The sequence below is a fragment of the Lygodium microphyllum genome, chromosome 24, assembly GCF_053477565.2.
Source record: "Lygodium microphyllum isolate KBCC chromosome 24, Lygodium_microphyllum_v1.1.10, whole genome shotgun sequence".
Lineage (NCBI taxonomy): Eukaryota > Viridiplantae > Streptophyta > Polypodiopsida > Schizaeales > Lygodiaceae > Lygodium > Lygodium microphyllum.
Window position 1 is genome coordinate 28,992,954 of NC_141158.1, and position 26,150 is coordinate 29,019,103.

The following is a 26,150-nucleotide window of genomic DNA, read 5'->3' on the forward strand; positions in this document are numbered from 1 at the left end:
AAACGCGCGGGTCACGCACAAAAAACCCCGCAAGAGACCTCGTTTCTTGCTCGGCTACGAAAGAAGAAGAAGAAGTGTGTCCCAAGGAATCCCTTTGCCACTACTCCCGGCAAGCGAAGCAAAAGAGCACTGAAGAAGAGGCCATTTTTGCTTCTGCTCTCCTTCCATCGAAGGCCTTATTTCTTCCTTAATTTCCCTCTCTTTGCCCTTGCCGGCAGAACGAGAGTCCCCCTTGCTGTCTTGCCTTAAACCCTCCCCTCATCATCCCGGCCGTCCTACCCGGCCATGGGGGAATAGCGGTGCCTCCGTCTCGAGAAGAAGAAGGAGGAGGAGGAGGAGGAGGAGGAGGAGGAGGAGGAGGAGGTGGTGGTGGTGGTGGTGGTGGTGGTGGTGGTGACGGTGACGATGAACAGTGAGAGCGTGCTCGACGAGCGCACCGGATGGGCCTACGCCTGGATCAGCTCGGAGTGGAATCGCTGCTTCCTTGTTCTCACTCCAGGAGCTCTTCGAGTTTTCTCTTGCGAATTAAGACACACTCTCGAGGTTTGTGTGCAGTTTACCAAATTTCCGAGCATACGAAACACAGAGAGAGAGAGAGAGAGAGAGAGAGAGAGAGAGAGAGAGAGAGAGAGAGAGAGAGAGAGAGCGGAATCAGGATTAAATTCTTTTTATTTTCCCTTCGTCAGTGGTGTCATGCATAGAATTGAGTGAATTCCTTAGGCTCATAAGGAAGATTCTTTCGGAGATAAAACGGAGAGAATTTTGTATGTTCATGCGGAAATTATGGGAGATTAACCCTACTACTCCATGCCGCTCCTAATGTTTTGAGTTGTTTCAGAACTAATTGCTCGTAGTGTTTGGAACGATTACCATTTACTTAACACGAAACAGGCTGATTCCACTGGCCACCCTTCGTCAAGACAGCTAAGCTTCTTCATTTTAGGTTGCAAGTTTCATGTTCTAAAACTAGGGAACTACATGGTTATGAACCATCTATTCTTTGTTAAATTCTACTGCACTTTAGGCTAGTGATCATGTTAAAAGATCAAATCATGACACATGAACATGTGCGCAAGAAGGGAGGAAAGGGGGCTGGTTGGCCTTGTACATGCTTGTTTCTAATTTGTAGGAAAGGAGACATGACGTGAGCCATATCCAAACATTTCGGGAATCAACATCAGACTCACCTCCCAGCCATAGAGCCAAATGGACTCACCCCTAAGCGTGGGAGATGAGCTATATTCATGAACATATAGGGGATGGACATCAAACTTACATCCCAGTCATAGAGCCAAACAGGCTCATCCGTGAATGTGGGAGCTAGTAGTGTATATTGGGTCACGACCATGTCCCAATAGCTCGCATCCCATACTACTAGCCCACACCATCCTAGTGTATGGATGTGTTGGCTTATAGGCCAAGAGTCCAAGAGTGATGATCACAATAATAAGCTCAATGGGGCCTTGAGTCCTGAATAGGACTTGATTGCCCTATCCCTGGAGTCCCTTCAATGCATTTGCACTAAGTCACTTCATGACCATCATGACCAATGCTACTAGCGCCCATTTGGACGTCCAAGGGAAATAATATAGCAATGAAATGTTCATCTAGGATCCAAACCTGTACATGAGATATGGTGCAAGCTATACCCACAAACATACATGGGATGGAGATGAGATTCACCTCCTAGCCATAGAGCCAAACATGCTCATCCCCAAGCTTGGGAGCTAGCAGTACACTGGGTTATGAACATGTTCCAAGAGTTGGTGTCTCATACCACCAACCCACATGCTACGGTTGTATAGACGTGTCGACCTATAGGCCAAGAGTCAAAGAGTGCTGATCGTAATAATGAGGTCAACGGGGCCTCGAGTCCTATTAGTAGGACTCAATTGCCCTAAGCCTTGAAGTACGCTCAGTACATTTACTCTAAGTCACTTCATGACCACTGTGACCAATGCTACTAGTGCCCATTTGGATGTCCATGGATGTAACATTTGTACTCTCTCGAAGGAAGAATATTTGTCATGGGATGGCAAGACAACGAGTCCATTGAGAGAAGGTACTTGTCTCTAATGGCGAGTGGTGATGGCTCAAATATACCGAAGGTAAGGATATTAGGTACGACAATGGGGTGGTGGGCATTGTGCTCTACGAAGTGTGGTTACTTGGTTTGTTGTGACTCCTTTGACTTGTGAATGGTGTGGTGGTGCTTCTGTAGTGGTAGTGTCTAGTGAGCTAGCTTTGAAGCTAGTGTTGAAGAAATTTGTAAGAATCCAATAGCTCACTAGCACTGCCTTTGTCTTTGTCCCACTCCTTAGACGTTTCTCTTTGTGTGTTTAGAGCTCCAATAAGAATAGTCCTAGGCATCTCCGATCCTTGTACTCCATCATCCTGTGGAGGGGTTGATACCCCTTTTGAAAAAGGCAATGAATGTCAGAAGTGGGTACTACGATGGAAGTGTGTGAAAATTACTGTAATAGATTGCACAACACAAGATAGAAGAGAGAGATTGCTAAGAAGAGAAACATTGCAAAAGAATCTAGAAGAGAAATGCTTGGGAAATGGAATCTGTATACCTAGATAAGAGATAGTACAACTCAATAGTGACTATCAATTTTGTAGGCATTGGTATTGGCTGTCTCTCTCCAATAGGACTTGCATGTAGGTCTTTGTACTGAGTACAATTTGGAGGGAGCCATGGCCTATAAATTTGCCAAGAACATGAACAAGTTGGTCAGTATTTGGGGGCACTAAAAGTAAAGTCGGCTTATATAAAAGTTGCTAGTTAGCCATAATCTAGTGCAAATAAATTGGTGCCAAAAACACATCACAACGGGTAATGAACATCCTATCTTAGATCATGGGTGCAATTGGAGAGAGAGAGAGAGAGAGAGAGAGAGAGAGAGAGAGAGAGAGAGAGAGAATTAATTAATGTCTACAAAAGCCCAAATCAACGGTGTGAAGGATGTGAATTTTTAGCTTAATGCTCTTTGGATACTTAAGTTGTGTACGTGTGAGATTAAATTAAATGTGTCACAGTGACGGACAATCCTAGCCTTTGCAATGGGGGACATTGACAAAAGTTGTTGTGGGTAGGCGCCTATGGGGTACCTTGGATAGATCTTGGTTAGGGACATTGAATTCCCCTTGGAAATGACTTTTGGTGTCATGATGCTTAGAGATTTAAATGATTTAATATCCTAGACTAAGGTTTGTGGAAAGTTTTTACGCTTACAAGTTCAAAGAGGTAAGGACTTTAAAATTGAGGTTGGGTAGCCTTCAATTTTATTTTAATGGGTGTAGGTCCAAAGGGCTAGGCAGCTTGTTTTTGCATGTGCAGGCTCCATCGAAAATGAAAATTTGCCAAATGTCAAGTTTGGATCAGTTTTGGGTTGCATGCAATTGTATCTTCCATGTTGGGCTGTTTTTCTCCCATTATGGGGAATCGGGGGCAGATCTAAGGTTGGAGAAACTTAGTTGTGAGTAGTGAGACAGCTGTTGAAGTTTTGGGATAACAATGCAATCTGATCCGGAACAGATTCTGGGGCTGCAAACAGTAAGAAACCCTAAAAACAAGGTCATTGACATTTGCTGGTGCAGAGATTAGGGTTTTAGATAGCAGCAAAACCCTAAAAACCAGCACTAAGCATGTGACCCGATTCTCTCTCTCTCTCTCTAAAATAGAGAGGGGATTGCTGGTATAATACTTTCTTGGCGTCAGATTGAAGGTTTCTCTCGCATTTTCTGTCCTCCCTCATCTCAACAAATTTGAAGATATTCAACATTGTTTTGCTGAATTTAGACCATATTATGTGGGTGTATATGTTAGTTCATGTGTGAATCTGCCCATGTTTTAGTAGACTGGGCATTGTAGAGTATTTAGATATTTTTTTTGGTGCTTATTCATGAGGTTTCTGGCATTTGTTGGCTGGCAAATTACATTCTGAGGCCATTATTATATTGGCCAACCTGATGCATATTTGGCATTATTTTATGCCTATATATTCAGGTGCTCCGTCTTCCTATTGTATTGTGTCACTCCTCATACTTTCATAGTAGGTACCGGTGGGGAGAGGGTGTCAGAGTGCAGCGGTGCGGAAGCGTAGGACTGAGAGAGAGAGAACGCAGAGAGAGGAGAGAGAGAGACAGTGGACGATGAAGATCTGCTGTATAAAGAATGCTGAATACAAAGATATGCAGATATATACACGGGCGCAGTGCGCTGGACTGCGTGTCTCCACCTCGACGATGCAACCTGCTGTCCACCTCGAAGTCCGCTGCAGTCTGCACTGTCTGCTGTCTGAAATCTGCGAACAGAGACGGAATCTGCGCGTGTCACCGGTCTGTAATCTGCAAGCAGAGAAGTGTGCCAGACTGCTGAAAGTGCCAGGTATAAATAGCCAAAAAACGGGGGAAATAGGGCGCCAGAAATAGCCAGGTGGCTGCATTAAATGCAGCCGACTGGCTGCTGCAGGTCGGACTGCCAGTCCGACTGCACCAGCCTGCTGCCCCTGATCAGGCTATGACCTGATCTCTAACACCCCCTCTCAGAGCCTGGGCAGGGCAGAAGCCTGAGGGATCTGGAATATCTCCGAAGTAGAGCCTGAGGAAGCGCCTTCGTAAACAAATCCGCAAGATTGTCCTCCGTCTTGCAATACTCCACAGTGATGGTCTCATCCAGAAGCTTTTCTCAGATGAAGTGGTATTGGATCTCTATGTGCTTCGTCCGGGCATGAAAAACAGGGTTCCTTGCCAAGGCAATGCAACTCTCATTGTCACAGCGCAGCAATGTAGGACGAGTCTGGGGGCACCCAAGCTCCTCCAATAATCTCCGAAGCCACACAACCTCGCATGTGGTGGAAGACGCGGCCCGATACTCCGCCTCAGTAGACGAAAGGGCTACCGTGGGCTGCTTCTTGCTACTCCATGAAATAACACCTGCATCCAAAGTAAAACAGTAACCTGTAGTAGACCGCCTGTGGTCCACGTCACCGGCCCAATCCGAGTCGCTCCAACCTGCAAGTACAAGATCTGACCCATCTGTCCCTGCGGGGTAATGAATCCCTAAATCAGACATCCCCCTCAAATATCGAAGTATCCTCTGAGCAGCCTGCCAATGCACGGTCTTAGGTTCACTCATGAATCCTGCCAAGAGCCCAACAGCAAAACATAGATCAACCCTCGTGTTGAGAAGCCAAATCAAGGACCCAATCAACTGTCGATAGCGGGACGCATCCGCTAAAGGAGAAGCTGAATGGGAAGTGGCCTTCCAGTTCAGATCCATAGGAGTAGATAGGGCCCGGCAATCCTCCATCTCAAAAGACACCAAGAGCTCTTGTACATATCTCTGTTGAGAGATAAAGATCCCCCTCTGAGACTGATAAATCTCATGGCCCAAAAAGAAATGGAGTAGACCCAAGTCCGTCATCTCGAACGTCCGATGTAAAGCTGACTTCGTCTCTTGGACCTGCTGTGCAGCATCACCTGTGACAATCAAATCATCAACATATAATACAAACAGCACACAACCATCCTCGGAAGTGTGAACATACAGCTGCGGATCGGCCTTGGACCGCCGATATCCCAACTGAGATTGGAGGAACGAATCAATCTTCTCGTTCCATGCACGCGGAGCCTGCTTGAGGCCATACAAGGCCTTCTTCAACCTGTAGACTTTCCCATCGGAAGATCCAAAGCCAGGAGGCTGCTCAACATAGATCTCCTCCTTCAAATCACCATTGAGGAAGGCCGACTTCACATCCAACTGATAAACAGGCCATCTCCTATGGCCAGCCAAAGCAAGAACAGCTCTAATGGTCGCCATACGAGCTGTGGGGGCAAAAGTGTCATGACAGTCAATCCTTGGGCGCTGTGCAAAATCTTTAGCAATAAGGCGAGCCTTGTGCTTATCCAAAGTACCATCGCTTAGGTATTTGGTCTTGAAGACCCACTTGACTCCAATCACCTTCTTCTTCGGGGGGCAAGGCACGAGTGACCAAGTGCCAGTCCTCTCAATAGCCTCCAACTCGGCTTCCATAGCTTTCTTCCATGGTGCGGAGTGTAAAGCCTCCTTCACGGAGGTGGGCTCTCGATCTTGCATAACACGGGTCATCAAACAATAGTTGGAGCAAACAAGCTCCGTAGAATGTGCCTGGTGCCTCTGTGACCGCCGCGGACCATCCTGCGGTCCCCACTCCTCAGGAACCCCCTCGATCCCTAAATCACGGAGTGTGTCACGGGCCCAGCGAGGAGGAGGCCGAACCTCCCCTCGTCTTTCTCCATCAGCAGAAGACTCTGGAATATCCACCGGTGGTAACTCATCAGAGGTGTCCGGTGGAACAGTAGACTCTGTGTCAGAAACAGAATCATAATCAAAAGGCACGGGCTCCAGTGGAACTGTAGAAGGAGCCCAACTCTCCCCTGGATCTCCAAGAACGGGATGCTCCTCACCCGTTGAAGTAGCCGGAACCTCCACAAACCGCACATCACCGCTAGTGTACACATCCCGCTTGACGGGATCATACAGTCGGTAGCCTTGGGACTGGGAGCTGTAGCCAACAAATACCTGTTTTCGGGAAGCTGCTTCAAATTTATCACGGTGAGCCTTGGGAATGTGAACATAGGCATCACACCCAAAGACCCGAAAGTAAGAAACATCTGGCTTCGTCCCAAAATAAGCCTCAAATGGGGTCATCCCTTCCACGGCCGAAGTAGGGGGATCGATTAAGGATGTGGACTGCAGTAGCCACAGCCTCGGCCCACAGAACCTGAGGGGTCTGTCGGTGCTCCATCGTGGTGCGCGCCATCTCGATCACACTGCGGTTCTTCCGTTCAAGAATACCATTTTCTTGAGGAGTGTTGGTATTAGCAAACTCCTGGTGAATTCCTCTATCTGCACAAAACCGAGCAAACTCATTAGACACAAATTCACCTCCCTTGTCGGATCGCAAGGTCTTCAACTTCCGGCCTGATCGGTTCTCCTCAAAGAGAAGCCAATCCTTGAAGTGCGAGAAAGCTTCTGACTTTAGTGCCAAGAAGTAGGCCCATGTTATCCTGCTGTAGTCATCCACTATCAGCATGAAGTACGAGCTCCCACGCAAGGACTCATTCCTCATAGGGCCACATAGATCTGTAGATACTAGCTCCATCGGTGAAGTAGACCGCCGCGAAGCTGTGTGGGAAAGGGCATCCCTATGTTGTTTCCCCCATATGCAGGAGACACATGGCTGCTGGCTCACCACTATATCCGGCAACCCTCGAACAAGCTGTCCACGTGACGCCCTCCGAAGATAGTCATAGTTCAGGTGACCAAACCGAGCATGCCATAACTTTGAGTGTGACTGAGAGGTAAGAAGAAGAGTAGAGAGGGCGGTGGAAGACTTCAGTTTGTAAATGCCGTTCTCCTCATATCCGGATGAGAGAACCTTTCTCGATCCACGATCAAGGACTCGCACCGTAGAACTGTCAAACTCCACCAAAAGACCAAGGGAGCAAATCTTATGAATTGAAAGGAGATGGTACCCTAATCCTGGGACATGCAAAACCTCTGAGGTATGGATACCACCTCGTCCATCCGGAATAAGCTGCATCTTACCCCGACCTGCAATAGATACTGAAGAGCTGTCTCCAATGAGAATCTGCCCACGCGAGGGTCGCAACTGGGCAACACCATCTGATGAAGGAGTCATGTGCCGTGAGGCACCACTATCAACAATCCACTCTCGAGCCTGGGGAGCCGTCATCGCAGCATCAGAAGCATTCGGTGAAGCGTCCTCAATGACAGCTAGATGTAGAAATGCAGCTGATGAGGGTGCAGCCACTGCTCCAGAATCCTTGGTGTCCTTCTTCTTGGTGTCCTTCGTGTCTTTGTCAGGGCAATCCTTCTTCCAATGGCCAGTCTTTCCACAAATATGGCACGTGGAGTCTTTGTCCTTGTCCTTCTCCTTGTCCTTCTTGGACTTGTTATCCCCCTTCTTCTTCTTTTGGTCCTTCCCCTTCTTCTGAGAGGCTTGACCTGTCAGTGCCTCCGACTTGGAAGCAGTCTGTCCCTTTAACTGTTCCTCTTGGTCCAAGACCATAGGAACCAACTCTTCCCATCGAAGAGTAGACTCTCGCCCCGAAGCAATAAGGGCAGAGTAAAATGTACCGAATCGTGGCGGCAACTAGGACAATAGTGTGATCGCCATATCTTCGGAGGAAATCGGCTTCCCCGCATTCTGAACCTGCATCTGTAGCTGCCTTAGCTTGTTAATGTGCTCCCGCAGCGAAGAAGACTTATTTATGGACAAGGTCCGCATCTGTACCTCCAAAGAAACCCTCTTCATTAGGGTCATCCGATTGTACATCTGATCAAGCTCCAGCCATATCTCATGAGCCACCGTCAAGTGCTCGATGTGAGCGATCACGGCTGTAGTGCATGATAGAAAGAGAAAGGATCGAATCCTGGCATTCAGTTTGTCCCAATGAGACTGGGCCTTGGCCAATTCCGCACGAGCATCGGAAGAGAGTTTGGACTCATCTCTTACCGAGGGCCGGTCAATCTCCTCTTGTACCAACTCCGCCAAATCATAGGACTCAAGAATGGCCAACATCATGACGCGCCAAATGCGGTAGTTGTCGCCGTCGAGCTTCTGATCTATAGGAAGAGCCGGTAAGACAGGCACCTTCCGGTCCATAATCGCCTGGAACTCCAAGTCCATCGCTGTAGACATCTTCACCTGCAATGCCTTCACAAACACAAAAGCAGCCCCCTCTGACTGGGAAAACTCAGCCTGCTAAGGCTCTTCCGCGTCCTGATCCTTCTTCACCCGCCGGAGGCGATGAAAAAGCAAAACCTGCACTTGTAGGCTGAAAACTCAAACTTCCTCCGCGTCAAACAGCAGTAAACAGCAGCAAATCCACCACCTGTACTCCTTTCCTGTGCGCCCACACTCGTTTCAACCTTGTTCCAAGTCGCAGCCCTCCTGTCTGCCCTTAAACGCAAAAAACGCAAATTTGTGTCGCGATGGAAACTCCTCTTCAGGTTGATTTTGTGCTCAGTCAGCCCTCAAACACTGCTCTGATACCATGTCAGAGTGCAGCGGTGCGGAAGCGTAGGACTGAGAGAGAGAGAACGCAGAGAGAGAAGAGAGAGAAAGAGTCAGTGGACGATGAAGATCTGCTGTATAAAGAATGCTGAATATAAAGATATGCAGATATATACACGGGCGCAGTGCGCTGGACTGTGTGTCTCCACCTCGACGATGCAACCTGCTGTCCACCTCGAAGTCCGCTGCAGTCTGCACTGTCTGCTGTCTGAAATCTGCGAATAGAGACGGAATCTGCGCGTGTCACCGGTCTGTAATCTGCGAGCAGAGAAGTGTGCCAGACTGTTGAAAGTGCCAGGTATAAATAGCCAAAAAACGGGGGAAATAGGGCGCCAGAAATAGCCAGGCGGCTGTATTAAATGCAGCCGACTGGCTGCTGCAGGTCGGACTGCCACGTGGCAGTCCGACTGTGCAGTCCGACTGCCAGTCCAACTGCACCAGCCGACTGGCTGCTGCAGGTCGGACTGCCACGTGGCAGTCCGACTGTGCAGTCCGACTGCCAGTCCAACTGCACCAGCCTGCTGCCCCTGATCAGGCTATGACCTGATGTCTAACAGAGGGAGCTAGTGCTTGTGCCCACACAACTGGTGACTCACGTTGTTTCTGTACTATCTTATGTCTTGCTATATAGATTTTATTTCTTGAGCATTTCTTTCTTTTCGAGTTCTTTGTGCAGTGTTTCTCTTTTCTCTTATGTTAACACTCTATTGCATTAGTTTTCTACGTTTCCATTGTTGCATCCACTTTTGACAAATTATTGTTGTAATTAAAGTTTATAAGTTGCTTGGAGAAGTATGCCATTGTGTCATGATGACGTGAATTATTATTGCTTTGCTTAGCATTTAATTAAAGTTAATCAAATGTGCTAATGTGACTTGCATATGTGAGGTGCAAGCTAATTGTTTTATAGTGTGGGATCCAAGACCCCAAGATATCAGTTGGTGCCAAAGGCAAAAGTTGTAATAAGTTATGCTTGACAGGTACTAGGTGGTACCTGGTGTCAAATTTGGGCTTAGAGCAATTTATTAGACACTAATGCCGGTCTAAGGATCAATAATTGCTTAGGGATACTTGGAAGACAAATTGCCCTAGCCAATTCAATTATTGGTTGGTGAAATTGATTTTTTAAAGCACTAGAATAATTATTAAATTAATTTTTAAAAGTAATATTTTAAAAAGTGATTTAATAAGTTGAATAATATTGAAAAAAAGACAAATGTGAGGTGTAAGTTAATTGTTTCACAGTGTGGGCCCCAAGACCCCAAAACATCAGTTGGTGCCAAAGGCAAAAGTTATAATAAGTTATGCTTGACAGGCACTAGGTGGTACATGGTGTCAGATTTGGGCCTAGACCAATTTATTGGCCACTAATGTCGGTCTAAGGATCAATAATTGCTTAGGGATACTTGGAAGACAAATTGCCCTAGCCAATTTAATTATTGGTTGGTGAAATTGATTTTTTGAGCACTAGAATAATTATTAAATTTACTTTTTAAAAGTAATATTCTAAAAAGTGATTTAATAAGTTGAATAATATTGAAAAAAAGGCAAATGTGAGGTGCAAGTTAATTGTTTCACAGTGTGGGTCCCAAGACCCCAAGATATCAGTTGGTGTCAAAGGCAAAAGTTGTAATAAGTTATGCTTGACAGGTACTAGGTGAGGTACCTGGTGTCAGATCTAGGCCTAGATCAATTTATTGGCCACTAATGCTAGTGTAAGGGTCAATAACTGCTAATGGATACTTGGAAGACAAATTGGCCTAGCCAATTTAATTATTGGTTAGTAAAATTGATTTTTTGAGCACTAGAATAATTATTAAATTAATTTTCAGAAGTAATATTCTAAAAAGTAATTTAATAAGTTGGATAATGTTGAAAAATGGGATTAGAAGGCTGCCACTTGGCAAAACTTGCCCATGCAAGTGAAAGAAAGGTTTTTAGGGGTTGGTGGAAGTTTATTCCAACCATTGTGAGAGAGGATGAGGTTTTTACAAAGCAAGGAGAGGTTGCTGATGTGATTTGTAGCCACCAGGGATCGGTCCTATAGTATGCGATAGCAGTTTGGTGCCTTATAGGAGTAGACGATAGCAGCCCAAGGCCCTTCTAGTGCAGATGACAGTATACAGGAGGGGACATCAATCTTTCTGGTGGTCCTAAGTTGTAGGTGATGGCTTTTGTGACTGTTTGAGCAAGGTAGCAATAGCTTTTCAATGTTTCTTACGATGAAACTATAATATTTCTCTTTCTACAGTATTCTTTCTTATCCCCTAGTCATCTCTCAAGTTATCTCAGCATTTTTCAGTAGTTTGAGCCATCAGAGAAAGAGATTTCAGTCAATGTCCGTTGTAAACCCTAACTTATAGCAGAAATTAGGGTTTGACAGCCACATCAGAATGTACGCTTAGAATCGAGGGCCTAAGACTATTCCAACAGTCGAAATTGAGAAATTTTAGGGAGATTTAGCCAATATGAGATTTGGGGCTGAATTTGTCTTTCAAGGAGCATGGTGAAGGCGAATCCCTAACCAAACCAAGGGGCAAATGGTTTGGAGGCTTGCTAGTCAGTTTTGACAACAAGAGGCACTTGGATTAGCAGAGAAGAGTAGAGGATCTCAGTTATGTTCCTTCCATTTGCAATATAAGATAAAGAAATACCAAAAGGGGTACATGAGTGTTTATGTTGTCAAAACCATAATTTACAACAAAAATCAGGGCGAGCCACCTCGAAGAATGTCCATTGGTTAGAGTAGTTGTTGGAATTGAAGCAATTAGAGTAGATCTGATAGAGATTGTATATCTGCATTGACGTTGATCCACATGCAAGTGTCTTGATTCAAATTGTCCTTGAATTGTATTAGAATCAAGGGGCAAATTGGGTCATTGTTGGCAGGCCAAAGTGTTGAAATTTGTAGAGAGATTAGTCTACATCTTAGTGACTACAAATTCACAATAATACAATTGTAAGAAATACCACAAGGGGCGCTAGTTTTGGGGCCAATGGAGTGTCGGTTATCCAAGATTTTTGTGTAAAGTTTTATCTTAGATTTGTGAAATCATTTGCTTGCTATAATCAATGTTAAATCAATTTATCTACCACCCTTTCCGAGAGGAAAGTTTAGTTTCATCTATCCATGAGACAAAAATAGATACATTGGAATTTCAAGGAACTATCATGTTTTCCAAGTAGAATAAAGAAATTCTAATCTAAGAGAAAACATCTAACTAGGAAACAATAAATAATTAAAAAAGACTAAAATACTAGGGTTTTAACCATGTGGAATTGATATGAGGATCAATATCATTCCAATACATCTCTCATGGGTGTATCCAATATGGATAAGGTGAAGCACTGAGGTAGAACTGCTTGATGGCACGCTAGTATCATGTGTATCCTCCGGCAGTGCCTCGAGCAAGGAAGCGGACTAGTGGGCTGTGGGCGTGGCACTCTACATCTCTTAGTGGCATTGTCTAAGGTGATTGCTTATGGTGGAAGCATATGTCGATTTGGAGCGTGCTCTAAAATATTAGATGTGAGTCCCTAAGGTGCCTTTGTGGGATTGTAAGAGGTGGTCTATATGTGTGTAGTTCCAAGAGCTCTACGAGAGAGAGAGAGCTATTATGAAAAACGAGCGAAAGAGAAAGAGATGAAATGATATATTAACATTTGCAAGGCAAAAATGATCTATGAGACTATAAGTTACAATCATCAATACGATGGTACACCTGTTTGGAAAGAACAATAAATGAAAATGCAATGAACATCATAAAAAACAAAAAGCTATAAGTAAGAACTCTAGCTGACAAATAGAGAGCTCTAGTTGATACAATCTCATGGAGGTGTAGAGGGCTTAGCTCTAGCCCTAGCAATAATCTCTTGTATTCATCTATGGATGTCTAGATTAGCTAAGCTAGACGGTTCGATCAATAAATAATCCTCGTATATGCGTTGACGATTGAGACTATGACTATGTTGAAACTTCCTAGTTTCCCTCGCGAAGAAATTTGTAAGCTGTCTTTGGGTAGGGTCTCAATATCTTTGAATTGCTGTACTTTTGAGGAGTACGTCCTTAAGCTGTCATATCTGAAGGAGAATGAGGCCACGACACTACTGTGATAAGTGAAATCCATGACTCTAGATAGTGGTCCAAACCCATCCCTAAATAGATAGTGGAAATGGCCAAGGATCTTGTAGTATGCTGGGTAGTAGGAAATATAGTGGTCCTTTGTCTTTGGCTCTAGCTGACATATTTGGCATATATGCTCCTTTTGTGCTATTTGTATTTGCCAGTCTCAATCTCTAACTGTTGTGAAAAGGTATGCAGTTGATCAATAGTACACTTGATCCCATGCGAGAAGGGGTGTGTGTATCTCGGGAGGACAATAAATCCATACTTTGTAGTATGGACAAGATGCTCTCTGTAGAAAGCCATCTTCATCCCTAGCTCCTACACTGGTGCTAACCATGGTCTCTTGGTGTCTTGTTGATTGAGATCCATCCTGATAACATTGCCAATCTCTGAGCGGCTCAAAGTAAGAGATGGTGCATCAAGGGAGTGTTGGAAGGGGGATAGCCTATCCATGCTAAAGCCATGTAACTCAAACTAGACTAATATCTTTGCATACCAATACGGATTATCATCCCCTTTGGCAAGTTGTTGAGAGGACTCAAGAGCTAGCCATGCCTATCTATGTTTGGGTAGATCCCATAAGTTTAGTATGTATGCGATTGATTGTGCGAGGGTCTATACTACAGTCGGTGTGGCTGCTAACTGAGCTCTAATGATCTCGTGTGGGATGGAGGCCTTATAGCTGATCATTGTGGAGATCATGGATACAAGTGGCCTCTCCATCGACCTCCATCCATCATAAGTGTGACCTGATCGATTGCGGTGGTCAAGACTGGGCCCCTAAACCTTTACTTCATAGAGTTATGTGGACGTGACTAGTGTAACAAAGAGTCACATCTTAGTGCGAGGTTCTTGAAACTATACTTGTGAGCACATTCTCTCCAAAGCACCTAATGCTACGTCTTGTGTGTGCTGCCTCTCATAGAGAGAAAGTAGAACTTGTAAATAATACTCCCAGATATTTATAGGAATCCATATAATCCAACTTCTCTTGCCCATATGTGAGTTTAGGTGTTGATCTCTTGACCCAATGTGATGTAGTGTTAAACACCATTACCTTGGTTTTACCAAGGTTCATTGAGAGCCCATTGTGCAATGCACGAGTGTAGTGCATCCAAATATCTTAGTAGTCCTTGTGGAGAATTAGCAATCAATACAATGTCATCTACATATAATAGGAGATGTATCCAAGTGCCAACTAGTGGAGCTCCTCTATCTCCTTCTTGAGATATGTAATCACAACCACCCTATCAATGTATAGGCCAAATAGTGTTAGAGAGAGGGGGTTTCCTTGCTCATCCCAATGGTGGGGTGAACAAATGTGTTGAAAGGCCTTAAGTTGTTTGCACTTTGCCAACAACCCTCTCATATAGTGCCAAAATTTCCCAACTGAGGTCCTTAGGCACTTCCATAGCATGTAGTCTGTGCATTGGCTCGTCTCTTAACACTATGTCACAGGCTTTGTGGAAATTTGTCACGGGGACATAAAATTTTAAGATGCTTTAATCTTGTCGATAACATTTGATTAAGTTATTTATCAATTGTGCAAGGTTGTTTAGCACATGTGATGCACATGGGTATGGGCAATTATTTCGTGTAATAAGTGTCAGTGTGGTGACACTGGGGACTAGCATTAGTTAATTAATTAATGCCAGTCTAAGGGTCAACATAGGTTGGGGATCACTCTAGTTAGTTAGTTTACAATGTGGAGAGAGAGAGAGAGAGAGAGAGAGAGAGAGAGAGAGAGAGAGAGAGAGAGTTGGTCATTCATTTTTTGATCAGAGAACAGCAATTTGCTGCAAAAGACAGCCATTCGAGGGCCTTAGTAGGTAGGGGACAGCAGGGAGACACCTTCCAGGGGTTGACAACAACATTGTTGATTAGGTGACAACATTTTGGAGGTGCTTGGCAGTAGGTGACTTCATTAAATGCAAGCTAGAGTAGGCAACATGCAGATTTTAGGGTTTTCTCGTGAAGAAAATCAGATTTCTTTCTCATCTTGTCTTTCTCTTACCTTCTCGAGTAATTTCTCAAAAGATCTCAGCACTTCTCAGCAGATCTCAGCCTGATTTGGTGGACAGCGGGAGGATTTCTGCTATAAACCTTAAATATATGTAGAAATTAGTGTTTGACAACGACGTTGGGACTCGTACCAATAGGAGAAGGCATCGTACACTAAAAACAGCACCGAAAATTCGTGGAGTTGATAGGTATTTCAGATGCCAATCCATCCATTGTACATTGGGGCAGCATCTTGGGACCCGTACGAATAGGAGAAGGCATCATACATTGAAATCAGCACCCAAAATTTGTGGAATCGACAGGGATTTTAGATGCCAGCCCATCCATTGTAAATTGGGTAGCATTTGGTCAGTTGGTGGTTCCATTTGTGCAATTCCTGGGTGAAAATAAGGGGCAATTGGCCCAACTTGCTTGTTGATTGTATATACAACAAGCAAGCTTTGGGATCAGCAAAGGAGATTGTGGAATCTTAACTCCTACGTTGTCCATTAGTGATCAAAGTTAAAGAAATATTGAAAGTGGTGCCAATTTTAGGGCCAACCGGGTGTCTATTGTCCAATATTGTTATGGTCATGTGTGTATGGGAAAATGTTTTTGATATGGCTGGTAGTATGCAAATTTCCATGCAGAGTCACATTGCAATGATCCAAAGCATGTAAATAAGAATGGTGCCTAGTGCATTTGGTGCTCGTAGCATGTTAGCTACATACGAGGGGCTAGTGTGGATGCAATGTTGTATATTAGTTAAGTTGGAATTGCAGCAATGTAAAAGTGTAAAGCATCGCAATGCTTAAAGGGAAGAATGCCTATAATCTAGTGGAGGTTTGAGGCAAAGTTTCCATATCTTTCTTGGTGAAGCTTTAGCATTGTTTCGCCAGTAGATGCAAAGTGGATGACAGAGGATGACTTGGTAGAGCATTCTCAGTTGTTGCAAGCAACTCTATTGAGATGCCTTATAGCTAGAACCAACTTTAGTCCAAGCTGAATTAGGTTTAGTAGAGCAAGGATTTGGATTATTGCTTGATGCTCAAGGGGAAGGTAGCACTTCCACTCCTCCAATTGTGGACAGCTCTTGTATGTAGTGAATCTCGGATATATTTAGCATGCATCCAAGGTACTTTGTTGACAGTATGTTTGCCATGAGGTCACTACCCAATGTACTAATCACTGTGAGATGTATGCCTATGAGTATGGTTGTTACTGTAGCTTAGAGACTATACTTTTGCATCAATTTGGAATCAGTTCATGATCAGTTGGGCATGAGTTTTTGCTTCAATTTTGAGATAAATTTTTTTATGAGTCTTGGCTCACTTTTTGATTAGTTTGAGATCTGTTTATGGTGACTTTTGGGATTAGTTTTGCATCAGTATTTGCATTAGTTTGATCAGTTTTTGCAATTAGTCACTTTGGAATCACATTTGCAGCAATTTGTGATCAATTCTTAGATCAGCAACAAGTGATTAGTTTATGATAAGTTTCAGCTAGTTCCATGGACAACAACATGTTAGTATGTTCCATTGACAATTTCAGCCATGTGCATGCTAAGAATATGCTTTATTATGGTTGTGAAGTTAGTATAGTTGAGAAACATAGGTTATGGATGTATCCAATGGGTTTCTAGCAACAGTTTTGGATTGTATTTTAGATTTATATCATGTTTATGCTGGTTGGAAATTTTCAGCTGGCTTAGGGCATACCGCATGGTTGGACAATAGCAGCCAATGTTGTGACTGTGATGCCTTGTGGAAATTCTAGTGCAATATACTTTTCCTTTGGCACAATGCAGTGCAATCGAGGACGATTTTAGGGATTTCAAGGGGAAGGTTTGTCACTGGGACGGGAAATTTTAAGACGCTTTAATCTTGTCGATAACGTTTGATTAAGTTATTAATAAAATGTGCAAAGTTGTTTAGCACATGTGATGCACATTGTGGCTATTCCATGGTAACATGCCAAGGACCTTGAGGATGTAGTGGATGTCAAAGGCAAAAGTTGTGATAAGTTATGCTAGTTGGGCTTTGGGGGTCAATTGGTAGCAATTGGTGTCTGCTGCTTCTTTTGATTGATCCTTAGGGCATGGCACGTGCTAGCCACTTGTTATATATGTGGTTTGCGGCGTAGATATTATGCTACTTGCTACTTGTTTGCAAAGCCATTGGGACACTAGCAACATTAGGTTGAGTTGGTTTAGGGGCAGCAGGTTGCAGTATTAGTCGAGAGACCCATTGTGGTTCTATGGATTTGGTGGCTGTTGGTAGTGGCTTGTCAGTTCTAGGTGGTTCACAAGGTCTTAGAGACCCATTGTGGTTCTATATGGTGGCTGTTGGTAATGGCTTGTCAGTTCTAGGTGGTTTACAAGGTCTTAGAGATAGACTAGTAGTAGACGGTTGAGGGGTACTATGCCACTTGCACGCTTAGACAACCAAATCCACTGCTCGAGGTTGCAAATGGCCTAGCCAATTTTTAATTTTGGACAAGGTGAGAAGGGCTAAAATTGATTTTTAGGATTATTTAATTTTGAAAATTAATTAAATGGTTGGATAATGTTAAAAAATAGGTTTAGAATGTTGCCACTCGGCAAAAATGCCCATACAAAGTGGGGAAACATTTTTGGAGGCTGGGGTCTTAGCCATTCGGTTTGTTTATAGCCTGAGAGAGAGAGAGAGAGAGAGAGAGAGAGAGAGAGAGAGAGAGAGAGAGGGAGAGCTACTGGTCCATTTTCTTATCAAAGAACAACAATTTGTTGTAGAAGACAACCATGTGAGGGCCTCAGCAAGGTAGGGGACAGCAGGGAGACACCTTCCAGGGGTTGGCAATAGCATTGCTGATCAAATGACAACATTTTGGAGATGCTTAGCAATAGATGACTGCAGTAGGCAACAGGTAGATTTTGGGGTTTTCTCTCGAAGAAAATTAGATCTCTCTCTCATCTTGGCTTTCTCTCATTGTCTTCAACAAATTTTCAAAAGATCTTAGCACTTCTCAACCATTCTCGGTAGATCTCAGCTAGATTTGGACAATCCTAAATTTTTGTAGAAATTAGGGGTTGACAGACACCTTGGGACCCGTGCCAAAAGAATGCATCATACATTGAAATCAGTACTTGAAATTTGTGGAATTGATAGGGATTTTAGATACCAGCCTATCCATTGTAAATTGGGGCAACATCTGGCTTGTTGGTGATTTCATTTGTGCAATTCTTGGATGAAAATCAACGCGCAATTGGCCCAACTTGCTTGCTGATTGTATGTACAAGAAGCAAGCTTTGGGATCAGTAAAGAAGATTGTGGAATCTCAACTTGTACATTGTCCATTAGTGATCAAAGTTAAAGAAATACCGAAAGTGGTGCCAATTTTGGGGCCAATCGGATGTCTATTGTCTAATATTGTTATGGTCAATGTGTGTGTTTCAGTTTATGCTCAGTTATTAATTGCTGTAATTAAGTGCTTGATTAAGTTTTACCACCTTATATGAAGAGGCAGGCTGGTTTTAAAATCCACAAAGTAGCAACAAATCCATTGGCCATGAGCTTTGCCCTTCTTAATGATCGTTCTGAGTGTGAGGATGTGATCCAGTGTAGAGAACCATCTCTTAAAGCTAGCCTGTCCTTGTGCTCTGAGACCCCATGTCTTTGCCTAGTTGCTCAACTCATACTCAAGAATAAAGGCATATAACTTAGCCAATGTATGTTCAACCATAATAGTTTGATAGTTACTGGGTAAGGTAGGATCTCTTGACTTGAGGATAGGCACAATAGTATTTTTCTTTGGCTTTCAGGAAGGCCTTTGTACATGGCTTTGTTAAACATGTAAACTAGGAACCCTGCTACCAAGTCCCTATTAAAAATTAGGTGCTTGGCTACTAATCCATCGTGATCTTGTGCCTTGCCTTTGTTGAGTTTGTTAATAGCATCATAAACCCTACTTTATGTGAAGAAGGTGGTGGTCTTTGGGCAAGGCTTTGATGGATTGGGAGAGGCGGTTTACTTGCTATTGCATAGAGACTAGCTACATATTGTCGAGCTAAAAATTCATTACATATTGATTGTTGTGGTCACTTAGCTAAGAGTGACAGAAGTTCGAGGAGAGTGAGCGTGAGAGTGTGACTGCTGGAGAGAGAGAGTAGAGTGAAAGTATGATGCGATATGAGTGTACCAACAAAAATGTGTTGGTACACAAAGAATAAATTGTATTTATAGTTAGGGCACGTAAGGGTGCATTCACATGTACAGCTAAATAATGTGTGTGTACTATACATGGAGGTTAATCTGTGCCTTTATCCCAACAACCTCCCACTTAAAGGTCCGAAATGAATCTCTAACCAACTCCCACTAGTCGGATGTAATGTTCATGCTGAGCTTTGCTTAGACTTTTAGTGAGAACATCTGCAAGGTTGTCTCGTGTTCTGATCTTGGTCAATGTGATTTGACCATCTTTCAAAATCTGTTTGATGAAGTGATATCGCATATATATATGTTTTGTGGGTGAGTGATACATGGCATTCTTAGCCAGATATACAGCACTCTGGCTATCACATCCCAAAATTGCAGTACCCATAGACATGTCGAGATCCTCTGCAAGTCTGCTAAACCATATAGCTTCCTTAGAAGCTTCGGTAGCTAATATGTATTCAGCTTCAGTGGTACTTAGTGCAACAATGTTCTGCAACATGGAACACCAAGAAACAGCCCCACGAGAAACTGTAAAGACATACCCCTGGTGGACCTACGAGTGTCCAAGTCACGTGGCATCACAATAACCCTGCAAACTAAGTGCACCTTGCCCATAGCAAATACACTCTCTTTGTGTACCCTTGAGGTATCTAAGAATACACTTGACAGCCTCCCAATGTGTTTTGCCAGGATTTGACATAAACCTTCTAATAACTCCCACTGCATGAGCAATGTTTGGACGAGTAGCAACCATAGCATACATAAGAGAGCCACAAGTTGATGCATAAGGGACTCCCTTCATAGCATTTGCTTCCATGTCATCTTTTGGGCTGTTGGCTTTGCTAAGCTTAAGGTGAGGAGGTAAGGGTACCCCAAAAGACTTAGCTTCAGCCATGTTAAATCTGTCTAGTACCTTTCCAATGTACTTTTCTTGAGATAAAAATAGCAATTTTTGCATTCTCTATGAATCCTTATGCCCAAAATATGCTATGCATTCCTCAAATCTTTCATGGAGAAGGCTGATTTCAGCTGATTTTTGAGAGCATCTAAGCTAGTCTTTCTTTTCCTAGCTAGCAACATATCATCCACATACAAAACAAGTATGATGGGGCTGCCATATGTATCCTTTTTCATGTACAGGCAATGATCTGCATGGCTGCGTGTAAACTCACGAGATAGAATAAAAGTGTTAAACTTTTTGTACTTTTGCTGTGGTGCTTGCTTCAGTCCATATAGGCTGCGTTTTAGTTTACACACCATCTGCTCTTTTCCAGGAACTACAAAGCCCTCCGGCTGTTTCATGTAGATTTTCTCATCAATGTCACCATGCAAGAAAGCTGTTTTTATATCCATTTGATACAGCTGTAAGTCCAATACAACAGTGAGAGCAAAAAACACACGTAGAGTGGTCATCTTCACAACAGGTGAGAAGACCTCTAGGAAGTCAATCCCTTCCTTCTGTGCATACCCTTTGGCAACCAGTCTTGCGTTGTACTTGGGTTCCATCAACTGTCTTTACTTTGTATACCCATTTGTTTGAAAGTGGCTTCCTTCCCTTGGGCAATGACACAAGATCCCAAGTATCATTTGCATATAGAGATTTAATCTCTTCCTGCATAGCTAGCTCCCACTTACTATTGAATTCACATGACTTGGCCTTGTTGTATGTAAGAGACTCACCCTCATCTGTAAGCATCACATAATGCAAGGAGGGGTCAAACCTATGTGGTTGCCTTCTTACGCATGTAGATCTGCGTATCCAATGATCAACATTTTTAGGAATTGGGTCTACATCTGGAGGTATATTATTTTTCAGCATTTATTGGCTGTTGTAAGCCATTTTCAGCATACTGTTCATGCTGTACAACACCTTCATTTTCATCGTCTATCTTGCTCTCCATGACTTCCTTGTGCTCCTATTTGCTGTCCATCATCATTTGGCTCAAAAACAACCGGCTGATCATCAGTTTCAGCCTGTGGTACAACACCATGAGGCTTATTTTCTGAAGTAATAGGTGGCTGCAAACTCTGAAATTTGACCTTTTTCATATCTTCATTAGAGGCTAGAGTACCTTTCAGCAATTTTGCCTCATTAAACACAACATTACAGCTGCGAATAATTTTTTTGGACTGAGGTAACTACACTCTGTAGCTAAATTCACCCTCATCACCATAGCCCATGAAAATGCCTTTGGTGGATTTTGGGTCAAGTTTGTTCCTCAGCTCATTCCTAACATGTACAAAAGCATCACAACCAAATATGTGTAAATGGTCATATGAGGCCGATTTACTAGACCAAACCTCCTCAAGGATGCCATTATTTAAGGACCTGTTTGGAGAGCAGTTGTAAATGTGAACCGCGGTTTTGAGTGCCTCTCCCCAAAATTCATGAGGGAGATTAGCAGTGGACAGCATGCACCGCATCCTTTCACATGAAGTCCTATTATATCTTTCAGCCACCCCATTTGAAGAAGGGCTGTAAGCTCTCTCTTAATACCATGCAAGTCACAAAAGGACTTGAATTTAGTCGATGTGAACTCACTCCCATTATCAGTTCTCAAGCATTTCAGCTTTCTACCTGTCTGAGTGGTCACAAATGCATGAAAAGTTTTAAAAACAGCAAACACTTCACTTTTCTTTTTCAACAGGTATACCCAAATCTTCTTGGAACAGTGATCAATAAAGGAGACAAAATATGCATCACCACCCAATGATTTCACGGGCATACTACATACATCAGAATGCACTAAGTCTAAGACATTGGACTTGCGAGAGACACTAGAGTAAAATGAAATTTTTATTTACTTTTCAAACTGACACTCATCACAAAAGTCAAGTTTAGAGCCTTTTTCATCAACCCTCTTCAGAGAGGTAAGGACATCAAGTCCTTTTAGGCTCATATGGCCTAATCTCTTATGCCATAACTCCAAGTGGCTGCAAATTTCAGCAACTGTAAGAAACTTGCCATTCAAGGCTTTACAATGCAAACAATACAAAGTGCTCTTCTTGGTTTCCTTTGTAATCAACATGGAACCCTTTTTCACTTTCCGCAAACCACCACCAAACAGTGTGGTGTAGCCATGCAAGTCAAGCTGGCCAACAAATAGTAAACTCTTTTCAATGCCAGACAGATATTTGACATCTTTCAACACAAGCTCTTGACCATTGTCTAAAGACAAGTGTACAGTGCCAATCCCATCAATGCTGCAAGCTTGGTTATTTCCAAGCCTGCATTGAACATAGCAAAACACTCCAAGCAAGGAGTTACATAGAAAGAGGCACCAGAGTCTACAATCCAAGTCTGAGTGACTCCATCATCAATTGACAAAAGTGTATCAATCACATCAGCCTTGGTAATCTGCATATCCTGCATGTGACATACAAGGGCATCATGATTCATAATCAACTGTACATAATACATCGGCCTTTGTATCTGAAAGCTCCTCTATGACCACACTAGAGGCCACATTGGCCTTTTCTTTGCCTTTGGTTGCCTCAGATGCATCTGTCTTATCTTCCTTCTTCTTTTTACCCCCTGCATTCTTCTTTCTATCTCGTTCCTTCTTGTAATACTTGCAATCAGGTTTCTTGTGGCCCTTCCAATCACAGTAATAGTGAGTAATGTCACTATTTTCCTTTCCTTTGCTCTTGCTTCTGTTTCTTTGTTCTGCATTTGCATTTTTCTTTTTAGCCTTGCCTCTTACATTATAAGTTGAGTTGTTGCCTTCTCCACTAGACATACGTCTAATTTTTTCATTCAAGATAGAACCCCCCACCTCATTATATGAGAGATTGGGATTATTGTTGAGTGAAACCACCAAGGTCTCCCAAGAGTCCAGTGTCATGATAAAAAAGATCGCCCTCAACTTATCATCAAAGTCCAAATTTGCATCTTTGAGCTGATTTAGAAACCTTGTAAATGCACTCAAGTGCTTAGCTGTAGGCTTTGACTCATCCAGTCGCATATTCACCAACTTGTGCATTAAATGCTTTTGATTGGCAGGTGTAGTGATCTCATAGGTAGTTTTCAGCTTCTCCCATATTGCATAACCTGTATCTAAACCCTTAATGTTTGTCAAGGTGTCATTAGTGACACCCATCTTTATGTAAGCTACAACTTTTTTATTTACTTTGGCCCAATCTGCATTAGTACGGGTTTGTCTTCCTGCAAAGCATCCTCACAATCCTTTAGAAACAAAATGCCTTGTATATGGTCTTTCCAAAGGTCAAAACCATGACTATCAAACCGTTTAATTTCCATCAAACTCTTGATGTCTGAACTGGAAGAAGTTGTAGCCATTTTATCATGAACACAAGAGTAAATGCACTAAACTGTAGAAGCACAAGCTGAACCAGCAAAATACACTGCTATTCTTTCTCAACCAGTAATAAATCTTTGTTGTTTGTATATGAACCAACCACCACACGAGCAAAAATGCAGAAATTTACCGAATTCTGAGCAAATTCCCAAAATTTCAAGTCCAAAATTGCATAAATGTTAGCCAATCTAACCCAATTGAGCAAAATTTTGCCAATACATGAAAAGCCCCAAAGAGTAAAAATTTGACTAATTTGGCAAAATCCCCAAATTAATTGAGCTCACAATATGCAATGTCTGCAATTTCTGACTTGAAAAACATTGACGGGCATAAATAGTGTCAAATTTGGAAGAAGCCTTAAATTTTCGGGCCAGATTTGCTTAGATATGTGACTTGTGCCTCCAATGCGTGAACTCCCGCCAAGCGTAAGTGGTAATTGAAAAGATTTAAAGGAAAAAAATTGATTTAAAGAAAAACTTGACGTGGGGGTCCGTTGACTCGTCAAGCAGGTCGTGTGACCTGTCTACCGACGACCCGGCCGTCACTGCCCATTGCCACGTGCAACTGTTGCCTTGTCATGCACAGCTCGTTAGCTGTGCAGTGCATCAGTGCCCTGCTGGTCCATTGTAGCTTGCCTGGTCCCGACCCTGTCACCTAGCACCTCTCAACTGCCTGCTGATGTTTGTGGACTACCTGTCGCCTGACGCCCGTCAGTTGCCTGTTGACGTCTGTGGACTACCTGTTGTCTGACACCCGTCAGTTGCTTGCTGGCATCTGTGGATTGGGAAGCGTTGGGATTGCTTGCACAGAACCTTAAGCTCTGATACCTGTTGTTGTGGAGCTTAGTTGAGGGTGACAGAAGTTCGAGGACAGTGAGCGTGAGTGTGATGGCTGGAGAGAGTGAGAGTAGAGTGAAAGTACGATGCGATATGAGTGTACAAAAAAAAAAAGTGTTGATACATAGAAATGTATTTATATTTAGGGCACGTAAGGGTGCATTCACATGTACAGCTAAATAATGTGCGTGTACTATACACAGAGGTTAAATCGGGCCTTTATCCCAACATTGATTAGCTCTTTAAAACATCCCCAAAACAATAAATTACCAAAAGTTTCATTAAACGGGGAGTGGTTCCTAGAGAGGTTCTGTGTCCCACATGCATAATTCTAGTTTGGGAGGATCCTTCCATGTCTATAAATTGACAACATACCCACCATTCAGCCCCATCCTTGTGTGCAGGTTTCTCACTCCTACGTGCCTGTTTCAGCCTTCAGCCCTCTTCTACTAGTTGTTCAGCTCCGAGTGATTGCTACTACATGGTCTACGGTTATCGCCCAGTCTCTCATGGCTGCCATTGACCAGCTACCATTATCTTCAAGCGGTTACATTGCTGTGTTTACTAGTTCTAGCCCCAAAGATTGTTGTATTTTGGTTTCTAGTTTGTTGGCCTTCCATTTCTAGCACCGGCCTAATTTGCATTTGTATCTATAGTAGGTCGTTTTTATGTGTGCATCACTTTTCTTCATCAGCCTTTGCTCCGATTGGTGGTTATTGCACTTAGGATCCATCTCTGATGGACAACACACATCACCACCTTCCTTAGCCCGCTCCTATGAGAGCCACTAGCTGTTGGATAGCTTTTCCCTTGAGCATTCTGTGTGTTTATTGCGTTATTATCTAAGTTATTGTGTTTTAGTTGCGTTTATACATTATGCGTTTTCTTAGTGCAAACCCTAGCATATTTTCACATGGTATTAGAGCTAGTGCTCTTGTAAAAAGTATCCTATAGGTATTGTGGAGGCTTGGTTTAGTGTATGTTACATGAACGACATGTAACTAATTCGTAATGTCTCAGGCTTCTCCGAATCCTAGTATGTCTTATTAGGCTTCTCTATCATTAGAGGCCTTGAGGAGGCATTATGGACTTGGTGAGGAAGACGACCCTCCACCTTTACCTTTGTCTTCTTTTTCTTCGCTTTTTTTAGATTTCAATCACTTGACAAGGAAGTGTCAGAAGTGTATGCAACAATGGAAGCATGAAAGAATGCTGAAATAAGAGGAAAGAGAAAACACAAGGACACTGCAAAGGAGAACTCAAATATGTGCTCGGGAAATGGAATCCATATACCAAACACAAGATAGTCGGGTACAATAGCGAGACATTGGGTGCGGGGGCACTGGTACCAATTCCCTCTCTCCATAGGGCATGCACTGGATCTACAAGTGATGAATGAATGAATGTGGAGGAGGAGCCTGAAGAAATAGGCCAAAAGAATGCAAATAATGCATTAGGTCGGCTAGCATTTAATGCTGGTCGGTCATCACAAAATGCCTAAATAATTGCTAATGTGACCACCTTAAAATGCCTAAATATCACTAGAATACGTGCTTGACCTAGACTCACACATGACTGACTAGATC

The 26,150-nt window shown here is 43.2% G+C and overlaps 1 protein-coding gene across 2 annotated transcripts in view; it reads left to right on the top strand.

Annotated features, from left to right (window-relative positions):
• Positions 1-399: 399 nt before the first annotated feature.
• The window catches only part of LOC148014941 (uncharacterized), a 65,285-nt gene continuing 39,534 nt past the window's right edge, over positions 400-26,150 (top strand). For both annotated transcript variants that reach the window (XM_087665072.1, XM_087665071.1), the window contains exon 1: positions 400-543. In XM_087665072.1, coding sequence (XP_087521198.1) covers positions 441-543 — 103 coding nt within the window. In that variant the 5' untranslated portion in view covers positions 400-440. The remainder of the gene's footprint in view (positions 544-26,150) is intronic.